The following is a 24,703-nucleotide window of genomic DNA, read 5'->3' as shown; positions in this document are numbered from 1 at the left end:
TCTTAGATTTGAGCTCTATAATTATTGCTTAGTTTGTATCTACAAGTTGTTTGCACATGTCTATGTTCGGAACCCGAGGCCCCAGTGACAAAGAATCGGGATAACTGGAGGGGAAGGCGTAGGTATGAGGATCACATGTTTTCACCAAGTGTTAATGCTTTGCTCCGGTGCTCTATTAAAAGGAGTACCTTAATTACCAGTAGATTCCCTTGAGGCCCGACTGCCACCGGCTGGTAGGACAAAAGATGTTATGCAAGTTTCTCATTGCGAGCACGTATGACTATATATGGAAAACATGCCTACATGATTAATAGACTTGATGTTCTGTCTTAATGCTATTTCAATCCTATCAATTGCCCAACTGTAATTTGTTCACCCAACACTTGTTACTTGTTATTTGAGAGTTACCACTAGTGTAGATAGCTGGGAACCCCGATCCATCTCTTATCATCATAAACTCGTTCTATATGTCACTGGAAGTAGTATCATGTAACCTGACCACTAGCAGAAGAATCATGGACCATGGATGTAGCATGTAACTTTTGTTGTTTCCTACGGCCCGATTGACTATGTATACCTAATAGGAATAAGCCTACTATACCATTCTATCAACATGTGGTTTTCCCTTTTTGATGAGGCACTTGGGACGCGGTTGGAGTCAAAGGAGTAGCGAAAAAACAGACGAACACACAAAATAAAATATGGTTGCTATTGGGACGAAATTGGAGAGCTGCTGACATAGGCATCCCAAATGGGCCTGCCGAATATAGTACCCGGGGTTTATTGAAGGCCCACTACCCGAAGAATAAGAAGATTCGGGAGCCCAAGATGCGTTTAAGGAAGAAATAGAGTTGTAATAGGAAGTGTTACTTGTAATCTGGCGGGACGAGTTAGAAACCGTCCCGGACTCTGTAAACTTGTATAGCACGAATCCCTCGGCTTCACCTCATATATAAGGGGGAGTCGAGGGACAAAAGAAAGAATCGAATCATTGTCTGCAAACCCTAGTTTTCATAGTCGTCGAGTACTTTTCGGCTGAAACCTTCGAGATCTACTTGCCCTCTACTTCTAACTAAACCCTAGCCTATAATCCATAGGCATTGACAAATCAATACCTTGTCAATTGGCGCCGTCTGTGGGAATTAGAGGCGTAAGGAGCTGATCTCGATGGCACGCTCAAGATCTTCGACATCGTCAACCGCAAGCAACACAATGGATCGAGGTAAACAGATCGCTACTGGTCTTGTCGATTTTGTTCCTCACCCACCCTCCCGTTTGGATGCATATGCGTATCTGGCGGAGCCCATGGAGATGACGTTCGGAAGGTTCCACTTTCGCGTCGAGAAGGAAGGATCGTATCGTGTCGAGATTCCGATTTCGTCGGAATCATCGCGTGGCGATTCCGATTTTTCAAGCTATACATCGTCAAACGAATCAGGAGAAGAAGAAACCTCGGCGACACGCTACGTCAGCATCAGAGCAAGAGAGAAACTCGCCAAGATCTTCAACGACATGTCGTTTGAGTCATCTGCGGATTCATACATAAGCGATGGTTCAAGCAATGTCGACAGTTACGACTTCATCGACAAATCTTTGACAGTGAGCAAGGTCTTCATCAATCTCAACGACGATGTCACCAAACCCAACATAGATCTGAGTACAAAGTATCATCAGATTTACGCCATTGAAAATCAAGAAGAGACATCTGAGGCTTTCGACAGTTTGGGAAATCCATACGTCGATCCCTCCAATCTGCGACAAGGCTTGGGCAACAAATACGTCGGGCCAGAGCCGCGAGATAGAGTTCAACTTTCACAAGCAGCGTGGGACAGAGCTGCGAGAGCTATGAACGGCACAGAACCAATGGCTACCACAGCCACACCAGAAGAACTGCAAGCATATCAATATAGGCTCGCACGAGCTGCCAGGGAATTGGAAAAACAGACAGCTGAGTTGAACAGGAGAAAGGAGGCAGCTTCTGCATCCAGCAGGAGAAGGGCAGATCTAAGTCGACAATCTAGAACTACGGGTGATAGCCATCGAGAGGCGCGGAACAGAGCAAGGTCAAGACTGCAACACATACCCGAAGCGGAAAGAGAGCACTTGGTTCAAAACCTCGACATGTCCTTTATGTCGATAGATACAAGAGGAAACATCATCCCTAAGACACCAGAGGCTGGGTATATGGCGACACATGCTTTTATCCTTGCATCTAAACCACCTCCGGGTGACCCAAGGGAAACAACTTGTACAATATGGCGGTAGCAGGAGTTGGAGCTATGGGGACAGCGTTTATATCAACGCCTCCCGAAGGAGTGGCAAGGCAAAATAGTCCGCGACCCGCAGCAGCAACAGCGGCAGCACCCGAAGGGCCAAGTGGAGCAAGAGACACAGCAGCACAAGCAAGAGTCGACAGAGCGCGACAAAGCAGAAGGGATCATCGGCAATCCCCAGAACTTAACGACGAAGATATGTGCGGCTTACCATGCTTCACGAGGAGAGTCCGAAAAACGCGAGTCCCCTCAGGATTCAAGTTACCCGATAATTTCAAGAAATTCGACGGCCTTCAAGATCCAGAGGATTGGCTAGTCGACTATCTGGAGACGGTGAAGCTGACAGGAGGAACTAGGGCAACAGCCATGCAAAGCATCCAGGTGCACCTGAGTGGTGCCGCACGATCATGGATAAAGAAACTCGCTCCAGGATCCATCGACAGCTGGGAAAGTTTCGAGGACGTGTTCGTCAAGAACTTCAGATCCACGTGCAAAAAACCCGCATCGTTAGAGGAGTTGAGAGCGTGTCGACAAAAGCCAGATGAGCCAATGAGAAAGTACATCCAGAGGTGGAATATCATCAAAAACTCGGCAGAAAACATATCTGACGAGAGAGCAATAGATGCGTTTGTCGCGAGAGTCGAGCGTGGAGACTTTGTCGAGGATTTGGGAAGGACCAATCCAAGGACAGTATCCGCGTTAATGGAGATAGCAAATAAATGGGCAGATGGAGAAGACGCTGTCCACAATAAACGACACAGGTCGCCAGAGGAGGACCGTGGTCGAAACTATCAACCGAGGCGAAGATTTCCTCGGACGTACCCAACTACGACGCTCCAGACAAATTTCGGCAGGTTTTCGGACAAATACAGGAGGCAACAGAGATGATTACCGGAGAAGCGGTGAACAGCGAGGTGATAATAGGGATGATTCACGCAGGCAAAATAGTGGGCCGAGGTTTCCAAGACCTTTCGTGTCCCCGAGGAAATGCTGAACGGACCGTGCCGTGATGCACTTCTTCCTCGACAAAGAACGGGAAAAGACAGTCGGGGCACTGCAGAAGACTGTCGAAATTTTCAGGCAATGTTCGGATACGCGAGAAAATGCTCACGCTCGAGCAGCACAGAGAAACCCTCGGGAGCCTAGGAGCGAGATTCATCTACCGCCACCTCCCGCGATTACAGAGGACAATCGACACCAGCTAAGAATAGCGGCAGCACCTGCACCACCACCCTATGTTGATCCTAACTCCAACGGAGCAGTGTTGATGATTCGAAGGGAAGGCCGTCCAATAGAGCTCAAAAAGTAATCTCACGACAGGTGTTTATGGCAGAGAAAATGCCTCCACCAACAGTTGAGTACCTTAATTGGTCGGGACAAGATATCGGCTTCACAATAGCGGATCATCCGCAGCAAGTTCCTCGACCAGGGCGATCAGCACTTATTCTCGCCAGCTATCGCAGGATTTGATGTCTCTCGAGTGTTCATAGACGGCGGCAGAGCTTGAACCTCATGTATGCAGATACATTGAGGAAGATGAACATATCCTTAGCAAACTTGAAACCAACAGACACAAGATTCCACGGCATCACACCAGAGAAACCAAGTTATCCATTGGGAAAAATCAATCTCGATGTTCAATTTGGGACCCGAGAAAATTATAGAATCGAGAAGCTCGAATTTGAAGTCGTGGATTTTCCATCACAATACCACGCTCTGTTGGGACGACCAGCATATGCTAGATTTATGGCAGTACCACACTATACATACCTGTTGTGGAGGTTGCCCGGACCAAGAGGACCAATCACAGTCAAGGGAAGCTTTGCCTTAGCCGATAAGTGCGACAAGGATTTTCACAGTTGGCGTAAACTTTCGGGATGCAAGCCGAGTACTTGGCGTCAAAAAGCATGACTGATTACGACGTCTTGCCCAGACGTTGGAAGGCCAAATAAAGAATCAACTTTCAACACAGAGAAAAATTCTAAGGAGGTGCAGATTCACCCGACAGATCCAAAAAGGACGACATCTATCGCAAACGATATGGATATCGCATAGGAAAGCGCGCTCGTCAAGTTCCTCCGTGAGAACTGGAAAATCTTTGCATGGTGTCCAGCTGACATGCCAGGAGTACCCAGGGAACTTGCCGAGCACCACCTAAATTTGGATCCAACAGCGAAACCAATCAGACAACCTTTGCGGCGTTTTTCGGAACCAAACCGCAAAGCCATGCTTTCAGAGATAAATCGACTCGAAGAAGCTGGTTTTATCAGAGAAATATCTACTGAAGCCACTTGGGTAGCTAACGCTGTGATGGTGCCGAAGAAAAACACGACAGTCCTTCGCATGTGCGTCGACTTTAAGTGTCTCAATAAACAATGTCCTAAGTATAACTTTCCTCCCAAGGATCGATCAAATTATCGACTCCACGGCAGGTTGCGAACGTCTTTCCTTCTTGGATGCATACTCTGGTTATAACCAGATCAGATTAAAAGAAGATGATGAAGCCAAGACAGCGTTTATTACACCTTACGGCGTGTTTTGCTACAAGACAATGCCCTTTGGTCTAAAAAATGCGGGAGCAACATATCAGAGGATGATGCAGAAGTGTTTAGCAACACAGATCGGGAAAAACGTGCAAGTATACATCGATGATGTCGTCATAACATCAAAAAAGGGGACAACGTTGATCGAGGATCTCAAAGAAACTTTTGACAACCTCGACAAATTCTGCCTCAAACTGAACCCGACGAAGTGTTCTTTTGGCGTCCCAGCAGGAGAACTTCTGGGGTTTCTAGTTTCGGCAAGAGGGATTGAAGCAAATCCCGACAAAATACAAGCCATAGTAACAATGAGAAAGCCAACAAAGTTGAAAGAAATACAGCAGCTAACTGGGCGAGTCGCAGCTTTGAGCAGGTTCGTCGCCAGGTTAGGAGAAAAAGCGTTACCATTTTATGCGCTGATAAAACAAGGAGATAAATTCCAGTGGAACGAAGAGGCCGACAGAGCTTTCGAGGATCTGAAGCGAAAAATCTCGACACCACCAATCCTGGTGGCTCCAAAGGAAAAGGAACCTCTCCTACTGTATATTGCAGCCACGCCCCAAGTGGTTAGCACAGTATTAGTTGTCGAAAGAGAGGAAGAAGGGAAAATCCATGGAGTGCAGCGGCCAGTATACTTCGTGAGCGAAGTCTTGTCACCTTCAAAACAAAGGTACCCTCAGTACCAAAAGCTAGCATATGGAGTGTTCACGACAGCACGAAAATTGCGCCACTATTTTTCGGCACACCCGATCATAGTGGTCAATGAAGCTCCCTTGTCAAATATAATCGAATAACCCCGAAGCTACGGGTCGTGTCTCCCTTTGGGGAATAGAACTTTCCCCTCGGGACATCACGTATGAAAAAAGAAAAGCAATAAAGTCGCAAATACTGCCAGACTTCATCGCAGAATGGATGGAGTTGCAAAATACAGGACCTCCAGATTTATCGAGAACTTGGACCATGAACTTTGATGGGTCCAAGAGACTAGAAGGAGCTGGCGCAGGAGTAGTACTCATATCACCTGAAGGCGACAAATTGAAGTACATCCTCCGGATGACGTTCCTTAACGCATCTAACAATGAAGCAGAATATGAGGCCCTCATACACGGGATGAAGATGGCGAAAGCCTCATGGAGCAACTCGATTAAAAATCTTTGGCGACTCACAGTTGGTGGCTCAGCAAGTTATGAACCAATGTGATGCAATCAATGATAGCATGATGGCATACAAGGAAGTGTACAACGAGCTTGAGAAGTTATTCGATGGATGCGAAGTAAATCATATTAGCAGGTTGAGCAACGACGAAGCCGACGTTCTTGCAAACATCGGGTCACAGTGCCTTCCAATCCCGCCAGGTGTATTCTGGGAAGAGATAACAGAGAGATCCACTAAGCCAACAAAGTCAAAAAAGAAGGAGAAGAAACCCTCGGGGGCTGCCAAGGAAAAGCAAGAGGACGAAGAAGAAGATCAGGACTTGGTCATGGTGATACAGATACCGTGGATGCAGCCGTACATATCATACATCATGAGGAAAGAAATACCCGATGATCCAGTTGAAGCAAGGCGAGTAATTCGACGCTCCAAAGCTTTTACGGTGGTCAAGGGAGAATTGTATAAGCGAAGTATTTCAGGCGTCTTGCAAAGGTGCGTTACACCCGAAGAAGGAAGAATAATCCTGAAGGATGTACACGAAGGAATATGTGGCCACCACGCAAGTAGTCGAGCTATCGCAGCCAAGGTTTTTCGGGCAGGATTCTACTGGTTGACAGCAATCGAGGACGCCAAGGACATAGTAAGAACTTGCGACGCATGTCAAAGGTTCGCCGCAAAACCTCACTCTCCAGCAGCAGAGCTAGCACCAATACCATTGTCTTGGCCCTTTGCTCAATGGGGACTTGATATGGTGGGTAAGTTACACAAATCCTGGCCAGGAGGAAAGGAGTACATGCTAGTAGTCACGATAAGTTTACAAAGTGGATAGAAGCGAAGCCGATAAATTCACCGGATGGAGCATCCGCAGTAAAATTCGTAAAAGGCCTCGTCTTCAGATTTGGAGTGCCCACAAAGATCGTCACGGAACAACGGCAGCAACTTCACATCCCATGAATTCAAAGATTATTGCGAAGAGGTGGGTATTAAGCTGAACTTTGCGTCAGGTGCACATCCTCAAACCAATGGGCAAGTCGAGAAAGCCAATGGCATCATCTGCAATGGTATCAAGAAGCGCTTGTTAGGACCACTGGAAAAAGCTCGACATACCTGGCCAGAAGAACTACCAAGCGTGTTGTGGAGCATCCGAACAACACCAAACACAGCAACGCAGAAACTCCGTTTTCTGGTTCATGGAGCAGAGGCAGTACTACCAATCGAGATAGAGCACAACTCTCCACGTGTCGCTGAATATGATGAAGAAACGTCGAGAAGAGTGCTAGAAGACGACGTCGACGCACTTGATGAAGCTCGAGATGAAGTATTATCTCGGGTAACCAAATATCAACAGGACTTGAAGAATTACCACAGTCGACGTTTGCGGCCAAGATCTTTTCAGGTGGGAGACCTAGTTCTTCGGCTCACGCAAAAAAGTCATGAAAAACTCGAGTCACCATGGCTTGGCCCTTACATTGTCACGGAAGTAATTGGAGGAGGAGCATACAGAATAAAGGACAAAAAGACAGGGTGGAGGAGCCAAACCCCCTGGAACGTGGCGCAACTTAGGCGTTTTTACGCCTTGAGTCAAAATATAGTCTTTGTAAAGCTTCAATGTACAGCAACTCCCGCGAGTTTTCAGACGCACTCTTTTCCTTTTTCGGGGCACCGAGTGGGGCCGGAGAAGGTTTTTAATGAGGCGGGCTCGCGGTGCTGCAATATAATAAAGATAGTGACAATATAACTTTTCTTCTTTATCGACATGACCAAAGTCTTCGCTCCGACGAATTTCAATATAGTTCATCAACAAAAGGAAAAACTTGCCTTGGTATTCAAATACCTCGTGAGTCAACAAAAATACAAAATAGTACTCAATAAAAAGCTTGGGGGCTCATATTCGCCTTAAATATATAAATGCCTTGGTTCAAAACCTCGCAAGTATACAAATATAGTAAAGAGTCACCGAAACACTCGGGGGCTAAACAAACAGAGAAATATAATGATTGCTTTACAATATAGTCATGGATTACAAAGAAAAAATATCTACAAGAAGAAACTAACTAGTCTTGATTCAATATGTCATCAAGAGTAACCCTGTTTTCCTCAGGAGCAGCACCAAGAAAATCGGCATAATGGCCATCGGCAAAAAGTCGGCATCCATCCGAAGTAGGTCTTCAATCATTTCTTCGGCTATAGGCGTAACCTTCGTGTTAATCCTGTCAACACCAACTCTCCGACGTTTTACTTTTTGGTGAACTTTCTCGACAACCTGGGTAAGGTCAAGCTTCGAGTGGCAGATTTGGAGCATGATAAGAGCAAATCTGGCGCCAGCTACTAGTTGAGCTTTGACAAAATCATGGATACTGCGAGCATCCTTGAACCTTTCCATCAATTCAGGAAGAGTTTTTGGTTGGACGTTCCGAGGAAACATGGAGTTGTAAACCATGGACAAGGTCTTGGTACAGAAGTCAAGGAAATCGCGAGTTTGAGAGGCGCGATCTTGAAATCTGACAATTTGGCGGGTCCTCTCTGGGGTAGCCCAAAACAACGAACCATGGTCCAGGGAAAGATTAACAAGGAGGGTTGTCCTAGCATTTACCCTCTCTTCCTCGGCAGCAGCATCAACAAAGGCACCTATCAAAACAAAGAAGTGGAAACCTCTAAGAAACAATAGCATGAAAATAAAGAATATCAGCGGACGAAACAGGCATACCCGACATATCTGCACTGGCTTCATTCATTAATTCGAGCATGAAATTTTCTCGAGTAGTTGCCTTTTCAGCCTCGGAAGCAGCAATTTCCTTAGCAGCCACGGCTTCGTGAGCTTGGTGAAGAGCAATTTTTTCGGCTTCAGATGACTTACGAGATTGCTCCATCATCACAAGTGTTTGCTTCTTCGCATATTGAAGTTGTTGCCGAAGTTCATCCAGTTCTTGCGACAAGGTATCGTCGACAGGAGCGGTATCACCAAAAGCTTTCCTCGCGCGGGAAGAAGAAGGCGAAACATTGGAAGGAGCAGAAGATGGAGTATAGTTATCAAATATCAACTGAAAAATAAACAAGACAACATCAAATAACAAGCAAAGATAGAAGTCTTCATTAATCTCTTGGAATAATTACAAGGGCATTACAGTGGAGTTAAGAAAGTACGTGTCGCCAAATGACTACTTTGGCGACAGAAGCAAAAGAAACAGAAAGAAAAACAGAGGCATGCAACTAGACCTCCGGCCTCGAGGAGCTAGGAGTTGAAGCTGGCTTGATCCCCAGATACGCCAAGATCTTCTTCGTGTTGGGCTTGGCCGCCTTGATCAGCGACCTCCATCTTGACTGCTCTATCTGGCTGGTGTCGCCAACCTTCATCCAATCAAGCGTCTGTTGGCTGTCAGCAACCGGCAACGGTACTCTCGACAAAGAACCTTCATATTCTCCTGACGCATCTTCAATCCCAGGTCTTCCGACGAATTGAAAAGCTTGGCAAGGGCAAGGAAAGTCGAAGGTTCCTCTTTCTTCGGGAAGAAGTAGGGGAACAACGCCGACAAACTTGCACTGGCATTGGCCACGCCTTCGCGAATTTCACGCCCATGAAATTCCAGAAGAGAAAGTGCGTCAAGAAGAGGGTCCTTGACGGGATTTTCCAAGTCAAAATCTTGGTCTGTTTGGGCTGCCACATGAGACCGAACATTAGTCGAAAACCAAGAAACAGGACGTACAATAAAACAGAAGGGATGGATGATATTACTTAGCGTACGTCGACTTTGCGACTTCAAGCGCTTGATGATATCTTGCTCACGTGCAGCTTGTGCAGTTTTCTGCTCATTCAAGGCAGATTCAGCATCTGTGAGACTTTTCTGCAACGCTTCAACACTAGCAGCTTTCACCTTGGCTTCATCAGCCTCGGCCTTGGCTTCACTAGCAGCAAGTTCAGCTTTCTTGCGAGCCGCCTCACTTTGCTCGAGTTTTTGAGCAAGTGCGTCGACACGTTCGTTGGCCTCTGAAAGTTTTTCTGTCGAGATATGAAAAAGAAAGAAAAGAAAGATCAAAAAATAGCGACAAGCAACAGGAATAGAAAGTCAAAGAAAAATAGCAAGTATAAAAGTCGTTACCTTCGGCTCTGGCGGCATATTCACGGTACCCAACAAATTGGGACCCGATCCGAAGAAGCTCTTTGATCATTGGCTGTTCAAAGGTAAGTACATCAAAAGAAACGTCGGCATGAAAAAGAGAAAAGGTGTGGAAAAACAAAATAAGGAAAATATAGATGCCGACAAACTTACATCATCTAAGAGCGGAGTCGACGAACTGCCCAACTGAGGGGCAGGATCAACAATCTTTTCAACCCGTGCCCTTTTTGGTGAAGGGGCACGGGGGCTCGAAGGAGGAGTAGATGTATCAACATTTTGTTGAGGAGGCGACGATTCCTCCCCTTCAACTGGTTTTTCTGAAATAACTAAAGTATGTGACGTGCTCGTTCGAGCAGCCACATCTAAAGTTGGTGTTTCTTCATCATCACTGTGACAAAATAGTGGCAGCATAAAAAGCAAGGCAAAATAAAATTCTTCAAATAGAAAAGGAAAAGAGCAAGGAACCTACGAGCTGATGATACTCTCGATGTATGGATCATAAGCTGCTTTTCGAGGTAAAGGAGCAGTTTCTTCGGGTTTCGAGGTCCCGGAATCTTCGGCATTGCTCCTTTTCCTTTTGCTCTTCGGAGAAACAGCAGGAGGAGGAGATTGTGCTGATGTTGTACATTCAGAGGAAGCATCCTTCTCAGTAGATCCCGCAGATTTTCGAGAATCTGCGGGTTCATTAACAAAAGAGGGGGTCTCCTGGTTGTCATCATCGACAACGGCTCTTTCTTCGACCTCTCCATCCTCAGGAAGAGGAGGAAGGGAAGCCATAGTAGGGTGATTCTACAAGGAAATAGTGACAAAAGAGAATAAGTGAGATACCACTGCAATAAGATACAAGGAACAGTTCAGAACAAGATAGAAATTCGAGAAGACAAAATACCTCGGGAAGAGGATTGGAAGCACTGTATGGTTCCACTCGACAGGAGGAGGGAATAGGATCCTTCTTGCCTAATCGAGAAATTCTTCGAACCAATTTTTCCAGGTCCTTTACAGAAAGATCACTGGAAACTCTGTTGGCGTCATTTTCACCAGAATACGTCCAAAGGGGATTTTTGCGAGCACGAAGAGGCTGCACTCTAATCCTAAGGAAGTAGGCGTTAATTTGAACACCAGATAGCTCTTTGCCTCGAGTGTTTTGAAGATGATGGATACGAGCCATGAGCGCCTCTGTCGCCTTTTTCTCTTCTTCAGAAGCTTCGGCATCCCAGGAACGGCGACGCTGAATCCTGGTACTTCCGTCAAAAGGAACTATGTTGTGCTCCACAGAATTGGCGCTTTCTTCGTGAATGTAGAGCCACTTTTTGCGCCATCCTTGGACAGAGTCAGGAAATTTGACGTCGAAATAGTCGACATCAGTACGAACACAGATTACAACGCCACCTATGTTATAAGTGACGTTGTGGGAGCCATTGCGGCGGAGGCCGAAAATTCGTTTCCAAAGAATCCAATTAGGAGTGATTCCAAGGAAGCACTCGCAAAGCGTGATGAAAATAGAAATGTGAAGGATGGAATTGGGAGTCAACTGGTGTAGTTGAATCCCATAAACGAAAAGAAGGCCGCGGAGGAAATCATGGATTGGGGTCGAAAGGCCGCGGATTAGATGATCAACAAAACTAACCCGGTACTCCATTGGAGGCTTGGGGTAGCTTTCTTCGCTGGGGAAGCGGATGGCGTCCTCCTTCTTCATGAGGCCAAGCCTCTTCAGCATGTTGGTGTCTTGGTTGGAGATTTTGGATCTCTCCCACTCAAGATCCTCGGCAGCCATCTTGGATTCCGGAGTGCTGTGGCGAGTGAGTCGCGTGCGCGGTGGCATCAACGGCAATGGGCAGAGTAAGGTCTGTGAGTGCGGAAGCTTGGAGAGATTCGGGCGCAGGAGAAGTTTTGCGAAGGGGAACAGATGAGCGGCGCAAGCGAGGGGATGAACGGAGGTTGAAGAAAGGTTTATATAAGAATCGGGTGAAGCAGCGTGCCGTTGGATGGAGAAATCGTGTGGTGAGAATAGATCTTCTAGAAACAAGGGTAAAAAGGTATTTTTACTGAGATAGGCGTTACCGTACGTGCGCCAGAAAAAGCGGAGGACGTGTGTCCCCCACTTGCACGACGTGTCAACGTGGTGGAAGCAATGGACCCACAGGACAGAAAATTCACGACTACTTGTCAAGGATGAAGTAAATTTGATTAAGTGAAGAAAGTCGACAAGGAAGTATTCAGAAATTGGCGACAGGATGAAATATTCAATACTTCGGGAGCCTTTGATCAAATACAAGTTTTTGCCCAAATGCTCGGGGGCTACTTCAGAAAAAAGTAAATTTTCAAGTATGACAAATATAGAAATTGCGGGAGCCTACAACCAAGCACAAGTTCTTGGCTGTAGCCTCGGGGGCTACTCCCATCGGGAGCGCTGTTCGCGCACCCGAGAAATATAAAAATAAAGAGAGAGAAGAAGAAGAAGAGGAAAGAGTTCATATTGCGAAATAATGACAAAATAGCGACAAGGTGGAATAAAATGTTGAGCCTACAACCAAGCACAAGTTCTTGGCTGTAGCCTCAGAGCTACTCCCATCGGGAACGCTGTTCGCGTGCCCGATGAAATTAACAAAGGAAAAATAGAAGAGCAAGAGAGTATATTTCGAGTTATAATTAACTCTACATATACTCCCATCGGGAGAACAATATAAGTCATATTTGACTCAATAAAATGTGCCATTCCAACAGCCGGAAAAGCACTCGACAATATATTCTCAGAACGCCAAAGTTGCGATCAATTTCTGAATGCCGCAAATTTGCGAAGGTAAGACCCCAGAATCCATTCTGCTGGGCGTGGCATCGCCAAAGACTGCGCTCTGCTACTTTTATCCGTATCAACAGATACGAAGAAAAATCCTAACGGACGCGTTAGGTACCCGATAAATTTGACTGGGACTCGACAGAATGGTAAGACCTTAAGCGGCACCTGTCGAAGTTTACACCAGTATCCCGAGATCATGTCCAGGGACGTGATTTTGAAGTAGGTTTTTGCGGATTGCCACTAGAGCAGTTAACTAGTACCTGATCCGTCAGATGAACTAGCCCCAATTACCAATATCCCTGTACAATATAGAATTTTATGAGAAGAAATATAGAAAGTTAAGGCTTTCGGGTAAAAATAAACAGTGGAGATTTTCCCTGACTTTACAATTCAAGCAAAATCTCGGGGGCTACTGACATAGGCATCCCAAATGGGCCTGCCGAATATAGTACCCGGGGTTTATTGAAGGCCCACTACCCGAAGAATAAGAAGATTCGGGAGCCCAAGATGCGTTTAAGGAAGAAATAGAGTTGTAATAGGAAGTGTTACTTGTAATCTGGCGGGACGAGTTAGAAACCGTCCCGGACTCTGTAAACTTGTATAGCACGAATCCCTCGGCTTCACCTCATATATAAGGGGGAGTCGAGGGACAAAAGAAAGAATCGAATCATTGTCTGCAAACCCTAGTTTTCATAGTCGTCGAGTACTTTTCGGCTGAAACCTTCGAGATCTACTTGCCCTCTACTTCTAACTAAACCCTAGCCTATAATCCATAGGCATTGACAAATCAATACCTTGTCAGCTGCTGTACGGCGAGGAGGCGCCCCATGGGGCGCCCCAACCACTGTTTTGATTCTTTGCATGCACATGACTAATGCCGCAATTTTATTTATTTTTTCTACTTTTCCCAAATCCCTACATTTCAAAAGGAAATATATATAATTTCACAACAAGTTCACTTGACTCACAAATATATGACAACAAATGATCCAGGTATGGTGCAAACAAGTTCACAAGTCCGTCATTATATTATGCATGATGCAAACAAGCCACACACTTCAGAAATATTACAAATTCAAGTTTACAAGTCTATTATTGTATCAAACATGATGCAAACAAGATCATCAACAGAAACTCCACACGTTGCTGGCGACAACGACGAATATTGACGTCCTTGATGCACATGATGGCCACAACATCAACAACAAAATAATGAGATTCACAATGGAGACAAGTTCAATGTCATCGAATTCTACAAGTAGCTCATGTGTGAATAAATGGGACAAGTAAAGGGAAAAAGTTGCGACAATTAAAATGGGACAAGTAAAAGAACATAGCAATAATATGTACAAGTTTTATGGCATGCAATTCTACAAGTGGCTCACATGAGAGTAAATTCGAATTCAAGTTCAAGTTCTATAGCTATTTTTTCATACATACCATGAATCAAAATGGATAAAAGAACCTAGTAGGGCATGAGGCACAAGTGTAGGAGAACTAACCTAGTGAGCATTACACAACAAGCACTAGACATTAAGATGGAGATATTGACACTTATTTTGCAAACACAACTTACAATCAAGTGGGCATTAAGAGGAGGAGCAAGAGTAGGAAGAATCACACCCTACGACAGAGAGGCCTATGAATCAAGCATGCTCAGGTAAGATGAATGGAGTTAGCATTCGTCTTAGATACTATGAGCAAGAAATTACGGTCAAGTGGGCATTATAGCATATACCATGTTCTCTGTCATCCACTCCATCATCTTGTGCTGCTGGAGAATCATCTGTACCTCCAGTCACCGAGCCCTGGCCTCGGCCTCCTCTCGAAGTCTATTTTTCTCTTCACTTGAGCCTACATTTTATCATCGCAATGTCATGAATGTTGTAATGGAAAACATGTAGTGAAATGTAGATGACACAAGATGAAAAACATTCACAGATTATGTCCATAGCTATAGTTGAAGGCATGGGGAGGGTCTCTACTCAATGCTCGAAGCATTTTCTGCCACGATGGAGCTAACGGAGAGATGGAATGGTCGCAGTATCGGTGGAGCCCTCACCAACCCATAAGCTTCCATTCCTCTTGTCATGTCCCGCCAACACGGAAACATCAACGTCAAAGGGAGAGAGGAGAGGCTCCACATCAGGGTCATGCACCTCTTAGAACTTCTCGCAATACTTCGGGTCCCGGTGCTCGTTTCCACCACTCAATGTATAGGTTGTTTGTTTTAATGCATTTTTGTTCTGTAAGCCTAAAATTGAGGTTAGAGTATTTATGTCCTTCTAAATATGGTTGAAATTAATCTATGCATGTTTTTAACACAAACCCACTGCATATGGCTTCTATGTAATGTTTCCTACGTGATAATATGTAGTTTAGCTCATGGTGATAATCTGAGAGTTGTATGCAAATATTCATGGCTTTTTTCCATTTATTAGCAGAAATAAAATGCTTTTCCTTAAAATAAAAGCCTTAGACTTTATCCATAGGTCCTATAAGTCATTAATACCCTAAGTTTAGTCTATGATTGAGTGGTTTGCTGCTAAGTGTTGTATGTCTGGTTTTATGCCATGGTAGTGTGTTGATTGTCCCCTTATTTTTCTTCCGGCGTTAGATATGCTCGCTGAGGAAGGAGAGGATACTACATAAATCTTTGAAGAAGAAGACCAGGGATACATTGCTGACCAAGGCAAGCCATTTTCTGATGCATATCTCATCCTATTGTCTTATCTTGCATTGTTTTAACGGTTTATAAAATTGCATGTTTATCTTTATTTACTATTGTGGGTGACTATGTCACTCGAAGTTTTAGATTTTTACCCTAACGGGTGCTGCCCCTCGTTCATACCTAATGGAACATTCAATTAGTGATATGGTGATTAACACCTTCTTCTCTTTGTCACCCCTTTTCAAAGAAAGCTAGACTATTGGTTAGGAGCCTTTTTGAAAATGAGTTTTTGAAAATTAGTTTTAAAGAAAATGAGTTCTTCGAAAATCTTGGAATGGGGCATCCCTACTCAAGTGAGAGTTTTATGAAAATGGTTTTCGGAAAAAGGTTTTGCAAGGAAAAGTGAGGAAAAAATGTTATATAAAACCCACGAAACCTGTGTAACTTCACAGATCCAACTTTACAGTGCAACCACAATTACCCTCGGGTGGGACGAGGCATAACAGAGTAATTTTTGTCTCTCCTTAGTCTAGGTCCTGCAAGTGTAAGAGGTAGTCCAAGCATGGACACCTATCGACAATGGCCTTCCTAATGTATCTGGAACACTTTTCCATTTCGTATAGATAGCAGGGGTACAACCTACGAGCTCCCATTGAAAGATGCCGCACAGTTATTCACGACATTCTAGAGGGTCGAGCTTGCTGGGGACATTGCAGCTCCTAGAAAAACAGCGCCTCGGACTCTGGCGTTGGGAGGTTCCACTCGAGGCGGCATATCTTGGGCTAAGGCTAGCAGTGAAAAACTACGATCGGGTACTTATCGTGACATATGTTGGTATGCAGTGATGATACACACACGATAGGTATCTAGATCTTGTGGGGAAAGTGTAGAACCTTTATAGTGTGTAAACTATTCGAATACCCGCATGCGTAGTCATGGATGGTTGGTATGGTCTTACCCTAGCCGTGTTGGAGTTGTTGGTTTAAAAAAGTGTTTTCCAAATGGTTTTTGGAAAGAAAACCGGTGGGACTGGTGGGAGTGTACCTAGGAGATAGAGAGGAAAGGTGAAAGAATGTTTTGGCAATACTAAGATGACATGAAAGGAAAATGGGTTATCCTTACCAGAAGCTCCCTTTTTTTTGGATACGAAGGAGTACTGGGAGGATTCTAGGCTCGGGCGGAAGATAGCCAGAAGTTGGCCAGTACTACCGGGTAGTACTACCCAACTTCTGCCTAAATCTTCGTAGGAAGTAATCGTTGGCACAGTTTTTCTGCCCGGCGGTACTACCGCCTCTTTGGACCGGAAGTTTTTGTTTTGGCATATTTGCTGCATAAATGTTGGATCTGAGATAGCCCATATATAAAGGGGTTTCTTCCCCAAATCTGAATCACGACTTTTACTCTATCTCATCCATTGTTTTGAAGCTCAAATCTCACATATCTCCCTCCTCTACCAACCAATCAACCCCATACTTGGGAAATAAAAGTAGGAGTCCTTGATCTACCTTTGCACCAAAGAAAAATCGAATCCCCCTCGATCTTCGATCTTGTGGATTTAGGAAACCTAGAATTCCTTTTGTGGAATTCCTTGATGAAGCTCACACAGATGCTAGCTTGGTGTTGTCCTAGCCCTACATGATGTTGGGAGCCTCCAATCATGTGGATTCTTGCCCCAATGTGTTGCGAAGGTCCGCCGCCTCAACCTTCTTTCTTAGTGGATAAGTGGGCATACCTTTATGGTGTTCTCACCGAGGAATAGGGTGACGCCTTCGTGGCAGTTTGCTACCTTTGTGGTGCCACACCCCCTCAACATAGACATACTTCTCTTAGGAAGTAATTACGGCGAAAAAATCTCGTGCCTCGTCTCCGCTACCGGCTATGTTGTCTTCCTCCTTTACTTTGTTTCTATCTACTTGTATTTTCTTGTTTGGTGTTTCATCATATAGGATCATTGACCACCCAAAGCTGTCACCTCTACTTTCGGTTGTTCCGCCATCAAATGGAAAAGGTCTAAAAGTTGCCTAACTTCTATTCACCTCTATAGTCCCTCATAGTGCTCTTTCACTAGTAGGGCGGTGTAGTGTGGTATGATTGCGATGGGGGCGCGAGCCAAGGAGCGCAGGGGCGCCGTTATGAGGACGCATGCCCGTCATCCGGGAGCCAGATGAGTAGGCCGGCGGGGCACCGATCGGAGTGGGGATGGCCCAGGTTATGGGCTAGGTTTATACAAGTCCTATCCACGGGTCATGAGAAGGGCGCCAACTCGGTGATGCGGGAGGAGCATGCGGAGGTGTAGGAGGACCGCTCGTTGATGCAGTGGATGGAGTGGAGCGTGGCGGCTAGTACATTGGATTCTTGCCGCGGTAGTTGGGGCTGGGCGCTAGCCTGTGGGTGGCATGGCGTTTGCCGCATGGGCGGTCACAGGATATTTGCAATGGGTATTCAAAATAATAAAAAATCCCCAATGTAAAACCTGAAGGATCAAAATTTCATTGAAGCTCTCTCCCACAATGCCTACAAATCTACACTACTACTCTTCATCCCCATGTATTTATTTGTGTGTTCTCAAGACAAATTCGGTACAACAACCTACATGATCATCGAATCGATGAGTAACCAAACTATCAATCAATACATACTCTAAATTGGAAGAAGAATTGCTGATTTACTAGTTCAGAAACAGGAAAAAACTCAATGAGGATTCAGAAGTTGGAACCCTGAACTGCAGCTTGCAGTGAGAAATTTCAGAGAAGATCACGGTTTCACGGCGGAATCCCCTGCTTGCTCCGGCTTCCCGGCTCCTGCTGGCCGTTGTTTCCTGATGGCGTCGTGGAGTCTGCTCGTAGCAGCCACAACGAATATGATCGCCGCCTCTGCCAGTCCGCATCGCTGCTAATCACGAACTCACGATGGCCTATCGTTGAACAACTAACCGTTTAAGAATCACGGATTCACGGGAGAAAATTTAATGATGAATTCGCCATTTGGGCCTAGGCATAGATGGTTCGGTGTTAGTTGCCATCGACCAGACACGTCTGTAGTTTTTGTTGCCTAGGTGAGCTTGGACGTCGGGTCATACGTACAAATTACTTTACGTATACATTTTTTGACAAAAATAATGGGTATTCAACTGAATACCCATGAAGCTGTTTGTGCCCGCCTATGGTTTGTCGGCGGTGTTGTTGCATGAGGAGCAGACACGGGTGGGCCTGGAATAGCGGCAAACAGCTGGGGGCGAGGCTCCTTGTTCATTTAGGCACGATCGGCCCGTTGCAGCATAAAGAGGACCTCGGCGAAGGAGGGTGGCAGAGCATCATGGGGATGAAGGAGGCTTGCTTTTCAAAGCGCTCACTCAGCCCGGCGAGCAAGATGTTGATGAGCTTTCGATCTTCGATGGTACGCCAAGCTCACGTAGCTCCGTTGGCGATCGACTTGAGCCGTTGACATTAGATGCCGACTTGAGAATCACCCTACACGGTGTTGCAAAGCTCGCTGTGGAGGCTATTTATTCAAGCGTCGATGTTTTCTTGGAAGAGCTCACAAAGGGACATCCACAATGCAGTGGTGGTGGTGGCATCACGAAATACGAGGTTGAAGATCCACTGGATGATGGCGAGGAGATCCTTTGCCAAGCACGGATCAATGGGGGCGGATTCGGAGGCAACGGGAGCGACCAAGATGTACTTCAAAGAGGTGTCAATGATAGTAGTTGTGGGTGGGGATCTAGACTGATGGGAATACGAGGGCTAACATCGGTGATTGTATCGGTGTAGAAGAAAGAAGCCGCCATTGGAGGGTAGGTTAGTTGGCTGACATTAGAGAGCAGGGGTCTATATATGTGGCAGCGATGGTCTTTTTAGCGAAGTAGTCAGAACTCAGAAGGGGAAAGGGGCGGCGGCGTGGGTGGCCCAGCCATGACCTAGGATCTAGTATCTCATACCGAATTGAAATAAACACATAATTCATTGATTGATTGACGGATTACAAAGTACATACATAGGGGGCCGGCTGTCTAGATCTAGCCGAAACTTGCAAAGTAAATCGACTACAATAGAATAATCTAACAAGAATCATGCAGGTTATCGGGAAGAACTTGAAGCGGAGTAGGCTGGAGGATGTGGAAGGAGCAGGTGAGATTTTTGTCCACTTTCATGACCGCGCCGGCGTTGTCGCACTGGCCGGCGTAGTTGGGCGCGGAGAAGACGGTGACGAGCTTCCGGTCCGCGAACCACTCGTAGCCGCCCTGCTTCACCTCGTGCGCCCTGCACACCATGGCCAGCCCATTCTTCTCCACGAACTCGGCCACCAAGTCGGACCCGAACGTGACGGACCTACCCCTGGCTGACTCGCCCCACCCCCACTCGTCGGCGGCGTCGGGGTCCGACCAGAGAAGGTCGCACACGAGGCCCTCGGCGGGGACCGGCAGTGGGCGTTTGACTCGGCGTATCTGGTCCATGCTCTCCAGCTCCGGCGACAGTCCGCCGTGCACGCAGAAGATCTTCTTGCCGATCTTGTTTCCGACGAGCGCCGCCAGCGGTAGGCAGTCGAAGCAGCCGTTGATGGTTTTCCAGAGCTTGTCCTTCTCCAGGCCTCGTCTCTCGCACTCGTCCAGGAAGCCGTAGGAGCTGTTGACAGAGGAGCACTCGTGGTTTCCCCGGATGAGGAAGAAGGCGTCGGGGTACTTGACCTTGTAGGCAAGGAGGAGGCAGATGGTCTCGATGCTGCGGCTGCCGCGGTCGACGTAGTCGCCGAGGAAAAGATAGCGGTTGGCATCGGACGGGAAGCCGGTGACGCGGAATATGCGGAGCAGGTCGGAGTACTGCCCGTGGATGTCACCGGAGATGTTGATGGGGGCGTCGACCTTCAGAAGCGTGGGCTGGGAGAGGAGGACCTTCGTGGCGGCGGCGCAGAGAAGCTTGATCTCCGGGTTGGAGAGCGGTGGAGACTCTTCCGGCGAGCTGTGCTCCGCCTCGAGGAGGCGCTGGATGATGTCGTCGATGTCCATCAGGGAATGTGAGATCTATGGATGCTAGGGTTTGGGGACTCTCGTTGATCTCGTTTGGGGTTTGGGGACTCTCGTTGATGGACGATGGATGTGCTTTTATTGTAGGTATTAGGACGCGCCCCTATCCGTGTATATATGACTTGGATGCACCGCTGGCCCTGTTGAAAATGATCAAAACTTCCCCGATCCGAATTGAGACCGACTTGTTATTTCCATGTTTAAGTTTACGAGTAGGTGTCTGTTTCCTCTCCGTGTGGGCTTAGCAGAGTTCGAGTCGTAGTCAAATACGTACAAGCTGGGTCTGCATGCAACACAAGGAAAAAAGAAAGACACGCACGGTTCGGCTCCGGTGTGTGCGTGTAATCCATCAAGCTGCTAGCTTGGCTGGTTAGCTTGTTTTCGATACGTGCGCATCTCGCCCGATCTTCGCCGCCATTACACTAGTTGAAAAAGGTCTTTAATTGTTGGTAAGAACTTTTAGTTTAGGTTAGAACTACGAAATCAGGACTAGAGCCTCCTCCGATTGTGTATAAATTGGGACTAAAGGTTCTTCACATGGGCTATGGTTAGTTTAGGTTAGAACTACGAAATCGGGACTTGAGCCCCCGACCCCGTCTTTAGTTTTGATTGTGTTATAAATCGGGACTAAAGGTTCTTCACATGCGTTATGGGCGCACGCCGGGGCGGAAGACCTTTAGTACCGGTTGGTAACACCAACCGAGACTAAAGGCCTAAACGTGAAGCTTTTTTTTTTGTTCATTCAATTTTTATTTTCTAATTTTTTCGATTCAATTGTTTTCTATTTTTTTCCAGAATTTCTAGTATTCGAGTTATTTAACCATCTTAGCCTCTAACTACACTTAATATTTAGTAAAAATATTTAATTATGGTCAAACTTCCTTATCGATCACACATCCTCAAACTGCACTAGCACTAGCACGTTTAACTTTTGAGTTCCTTCCGTCACGCTTCCAAGTACTAAAGGGTGCGGTAGGCTGCCTCCGGGGCAACAACATGTAGTCCCGGTTGGTATTACCAACAGGGACTAAAGGTCTATCATCAGGGACTAAAGGTCTATCATTTAATCCTGGTTCACTTTACCAACCAAGACTAAAGGAAGTTTAGGTTTTTTTGCCTCCCCAGCCACCTCTACCCCCCCCCCCACCCCCCCCCGGATCGCCTTTTTTAGCTTGGGAAATACAAAAGAAAATGGTAGAAAATTGATTTTTTTTTTTGAGATTCCTGTATGTTATGCAACCTACTATTAGGGGAAATTAATAAATTCAAGTTTCGACTTTATTTTCAAAAAAAGTTTAGAAAAAGATAAAATAGCATTAACTTTTGCATACGACATCGGGAAAAAAAACGTATAATATATCAAAATAATCGTGGGTTTACCCGGTTAGCCGATTTTTAGATTCTCAAAATTCCAAATGAAAATATGAAAGCAGGAAAATTTTAGTTTTTGCCATATATTAAGAATTTTAATTTTTTTAAATTAATAATTGCATCCTGCATAAAGATTACTATTACTTAACCATAAAGTTAGCCAATTTTTAGATTTTTAAATTTTCAGGTATAGCAAAAAATAATTATTATAAAAATTTAAAAAATTATTTATAATATAAATTTTAAAAAGTGTGACATCGACCAACATGTTAATTATAATATAAATTTATTCAATATTATTATTACATCATTAGTTTGGTTTATTAAAAGAAATTATTTGGTATTCAAATAATAAAGAAGTGTGACTAAGACCACATGTTAATAGGATTGATATGATACTAGTATGAACAACATGCGTGCGAAGCACTTGGAAGCGGGACGGGAAGGAACTCAGAAGTTAAGCGTGTTAGTGTTGGAGTAGTGGATCGATGGGTGATCGAGCGGAAAGTTTAACCACATGTAAGTAATTTGACTAGAAATTAAGTGTAGTTAGAGAATAAGCTTGTCAAATAACTAAAATACTAGAAATTCTGCAAAAAATACAAGAAAAAGAGGGAGTGAAAAATAATTAGAAAAAAATTTGGTTAAAAAATTAACGAAATAGCCTTTAATATCGGTTTGTGTTACAAACCGGAACTAAAGATCCTTCACCCCGATGCGCGTCCACAGCCCACATGGAGGGCCTTTTGTCCCGGCTGGTAACCGGACCGGGACTAAAGGATTCGCCTTTAGTCCCGCCTGGGTAGTCCCGGTTGGCCAACCGAGACTAAAGCCCCTTAAGGACCGGGACTGAAGGGCCTGTCTCCACTAGTGTAGATCTTCGATCCCAAAGTGTTGAAACTTGAAAGTCTCCCGTTGGACAAAATAAATGGGGAAGACGCATTATTAGGAGTTATAAAAGTTGTCACCTATTTATAGTTTAATACTAAACCATTTTACTTTTTTTAATCAATCTGTTGTCAAATTTTCTTTCTAAATTACATTTTTTTTTACTGATACAACTTTCATAGAACCATCTGATTTTGCAAAGTAGTTGTTTGTTAACTATAATTTGTCATGTTTCAAAAGAATTTTGTGATACAACACAATTAATAACAATCTTAGCAAACCAAAAGTGTCATATTACCATGAGCATATTAATGTATGCCCTTTAATACATTATAGTGTATTTAAATCTGCATTTTTTCATAAATTCCTTAAATATCCACACAACTAGGTAGAGTATGACTTTGAATTGTGAATGTAGCTACTACATTGGAAAAATTCTCAATAGTAGATGACTAATGTGTTTAGGCGTAACTAAATAGATAACTCTAGGATGTATGTAATGTTAACTAGTAGTATGCCCTTTAATTCCCTCTTATTCTCACACTCGCTGGCGGTGCTCAGTTCTTGATCAAAATTATTTTCTTGTTGTTGGGGCCTCATGTTGTTTAATATATGAAAAACTTGCGTGAATGTACTGGGATACGGACAATAACACTTCCCATTTTGGATGTCTGGTGGGTTTCAGAAGATCTTTTCTTTTTTATTTCCTTGCTTGTGGTGTGGTTGGTAGTTCTGGTATGACTATGTGACTTTCATGGCCTAGCAAATCAATTACACGGCTGGACGTGTGGTAGGTTGCAAAAGATTTTTTTATTAGGTGTACTATGGTTGGGAGTTTGCATATGACTCGGTGACAGTCGAGGTATAACACATGAATTATGTTGGTTGAAACTCTACATATTGGGGTGACATCAATGTTACATGGCCAGAGTGATGAACTGGCTGCAATTATTGAAATTCAATCTTTGATATATCACATGTTACCTAAATATCGGTTCGAGCCGTCTAAACCCATTTCAGCTTGAATTCCTAGTCAGACACATGTTTATGTACACAAAAGGTGTTTCAAAATTTTTGGTTGGCATTATTTGGTCATCTTTTGGGGGGGGGGGGGGGGTGAATTTTTTGGGTCTTTGGGTTGACTTTGGTGGAAAAATGATGCAACCCGGAGCAGCGTCACGAAAGAAAGAAAGAAATACCAAAGAAAGAAAGAAATACCAAAATGTTCAACTCTACGTGCTAGAATGTGTGGTGAAGTATTCAGCAAACCGCTAATATGACTGAAAGTCACAGACGACAATTCAGTGGCCATAGCTTTGATGTCCTCTACTCCTCTATGGCGACGCCTACCAGTAATCGGTATCGAGCAGGGGAGGTTTTTTTTAAAGCAAAGGACGCCAACCAGAGTACGTGTCAGCGGCTAGGACACGGAGTCACGGTGGATAGCGAATTATCGGTCATTGTGGACGGGAAGCCAATTGGAGAGGTAGCGAAGCTCAACACCACGACCCTGAGTCTGTGCTGCACCAAGACGGGCACACGCACGTGGTTCGTAGTACACGATAGCGTTGTTAGCTGTCACAACCTTTTTCGAGAGTACGCAATTACGTACCTTAGTTTTATAGAAGGCAGAAAACACGGTTACAAGAAATGACAGCACCACTACAGCCAGCATGTGTCAAGACACCCGCACTCCAAAAACACACCCACACACACACAAAAACCCTAATGCACGGTCTTGGGTTGGGGCGGCGTCACGAGCAAGTCACGTGTGCTCCATCCAAAGTCTAAACAGGACATTTTTCTTTAATGTGGCATTGGTTTCTTTTCTTACTCCTGATACGTTACTCTTTTAGTTGAGTTTGTTTGATCG

General features: G+C 45.1%; 1 protein-coding gene across 1 annotated transcript; it reads right to left on the bottom strand.

Moving 5' to 3' along the window:
* Positions 1-19,563: 19,563 nt before the first annotated feature.
* LOC127347263 (uncharacterized) lies at positions 19,564-20,562 on the bottom strand. The gene has a single exon (XM_051373475.2). It carries the CDS (start codon positions 20,551-20,553, stop codon positions 19,609-19,611), a length of 945 nt encoding a protein of 314 aa, XP_051229435.1. The 5' UTR covers positions 20,554-20,562; the 3' UTR covers positions 19,564-19,608.
* Positions 20,563-24,703: the final 4,141 nt, after the last annotated feature.

Source organism: Lolium perenne, chromosome 1 (genome assembly GCF_019359855.2).
Source record: "Lolium perenne isolate Kyuss_39 chromosome 1, Kyuss_2.0, whole genome shotgun sequence".
Lineage (NCBI taxonomy): Eukaryota > Viridiplantae > Streptophyta > Magnoliopsida > Poales > Poaceae > Lolium > Lolium perenne.
Note: the sequence above shows the minus strand (reverse complement) of the source record. Positions and strands in the feature narration are given on the sequence as shown.

Coding starts and splice junctions, on each gene's coding strand:
- LOC127347263 (XM_051373475.2), bottom strand. CDS start 20,553: ATGGACATCGACGACATCATCCAGCGCCTCCTCGAGGCGGAGCACAGC.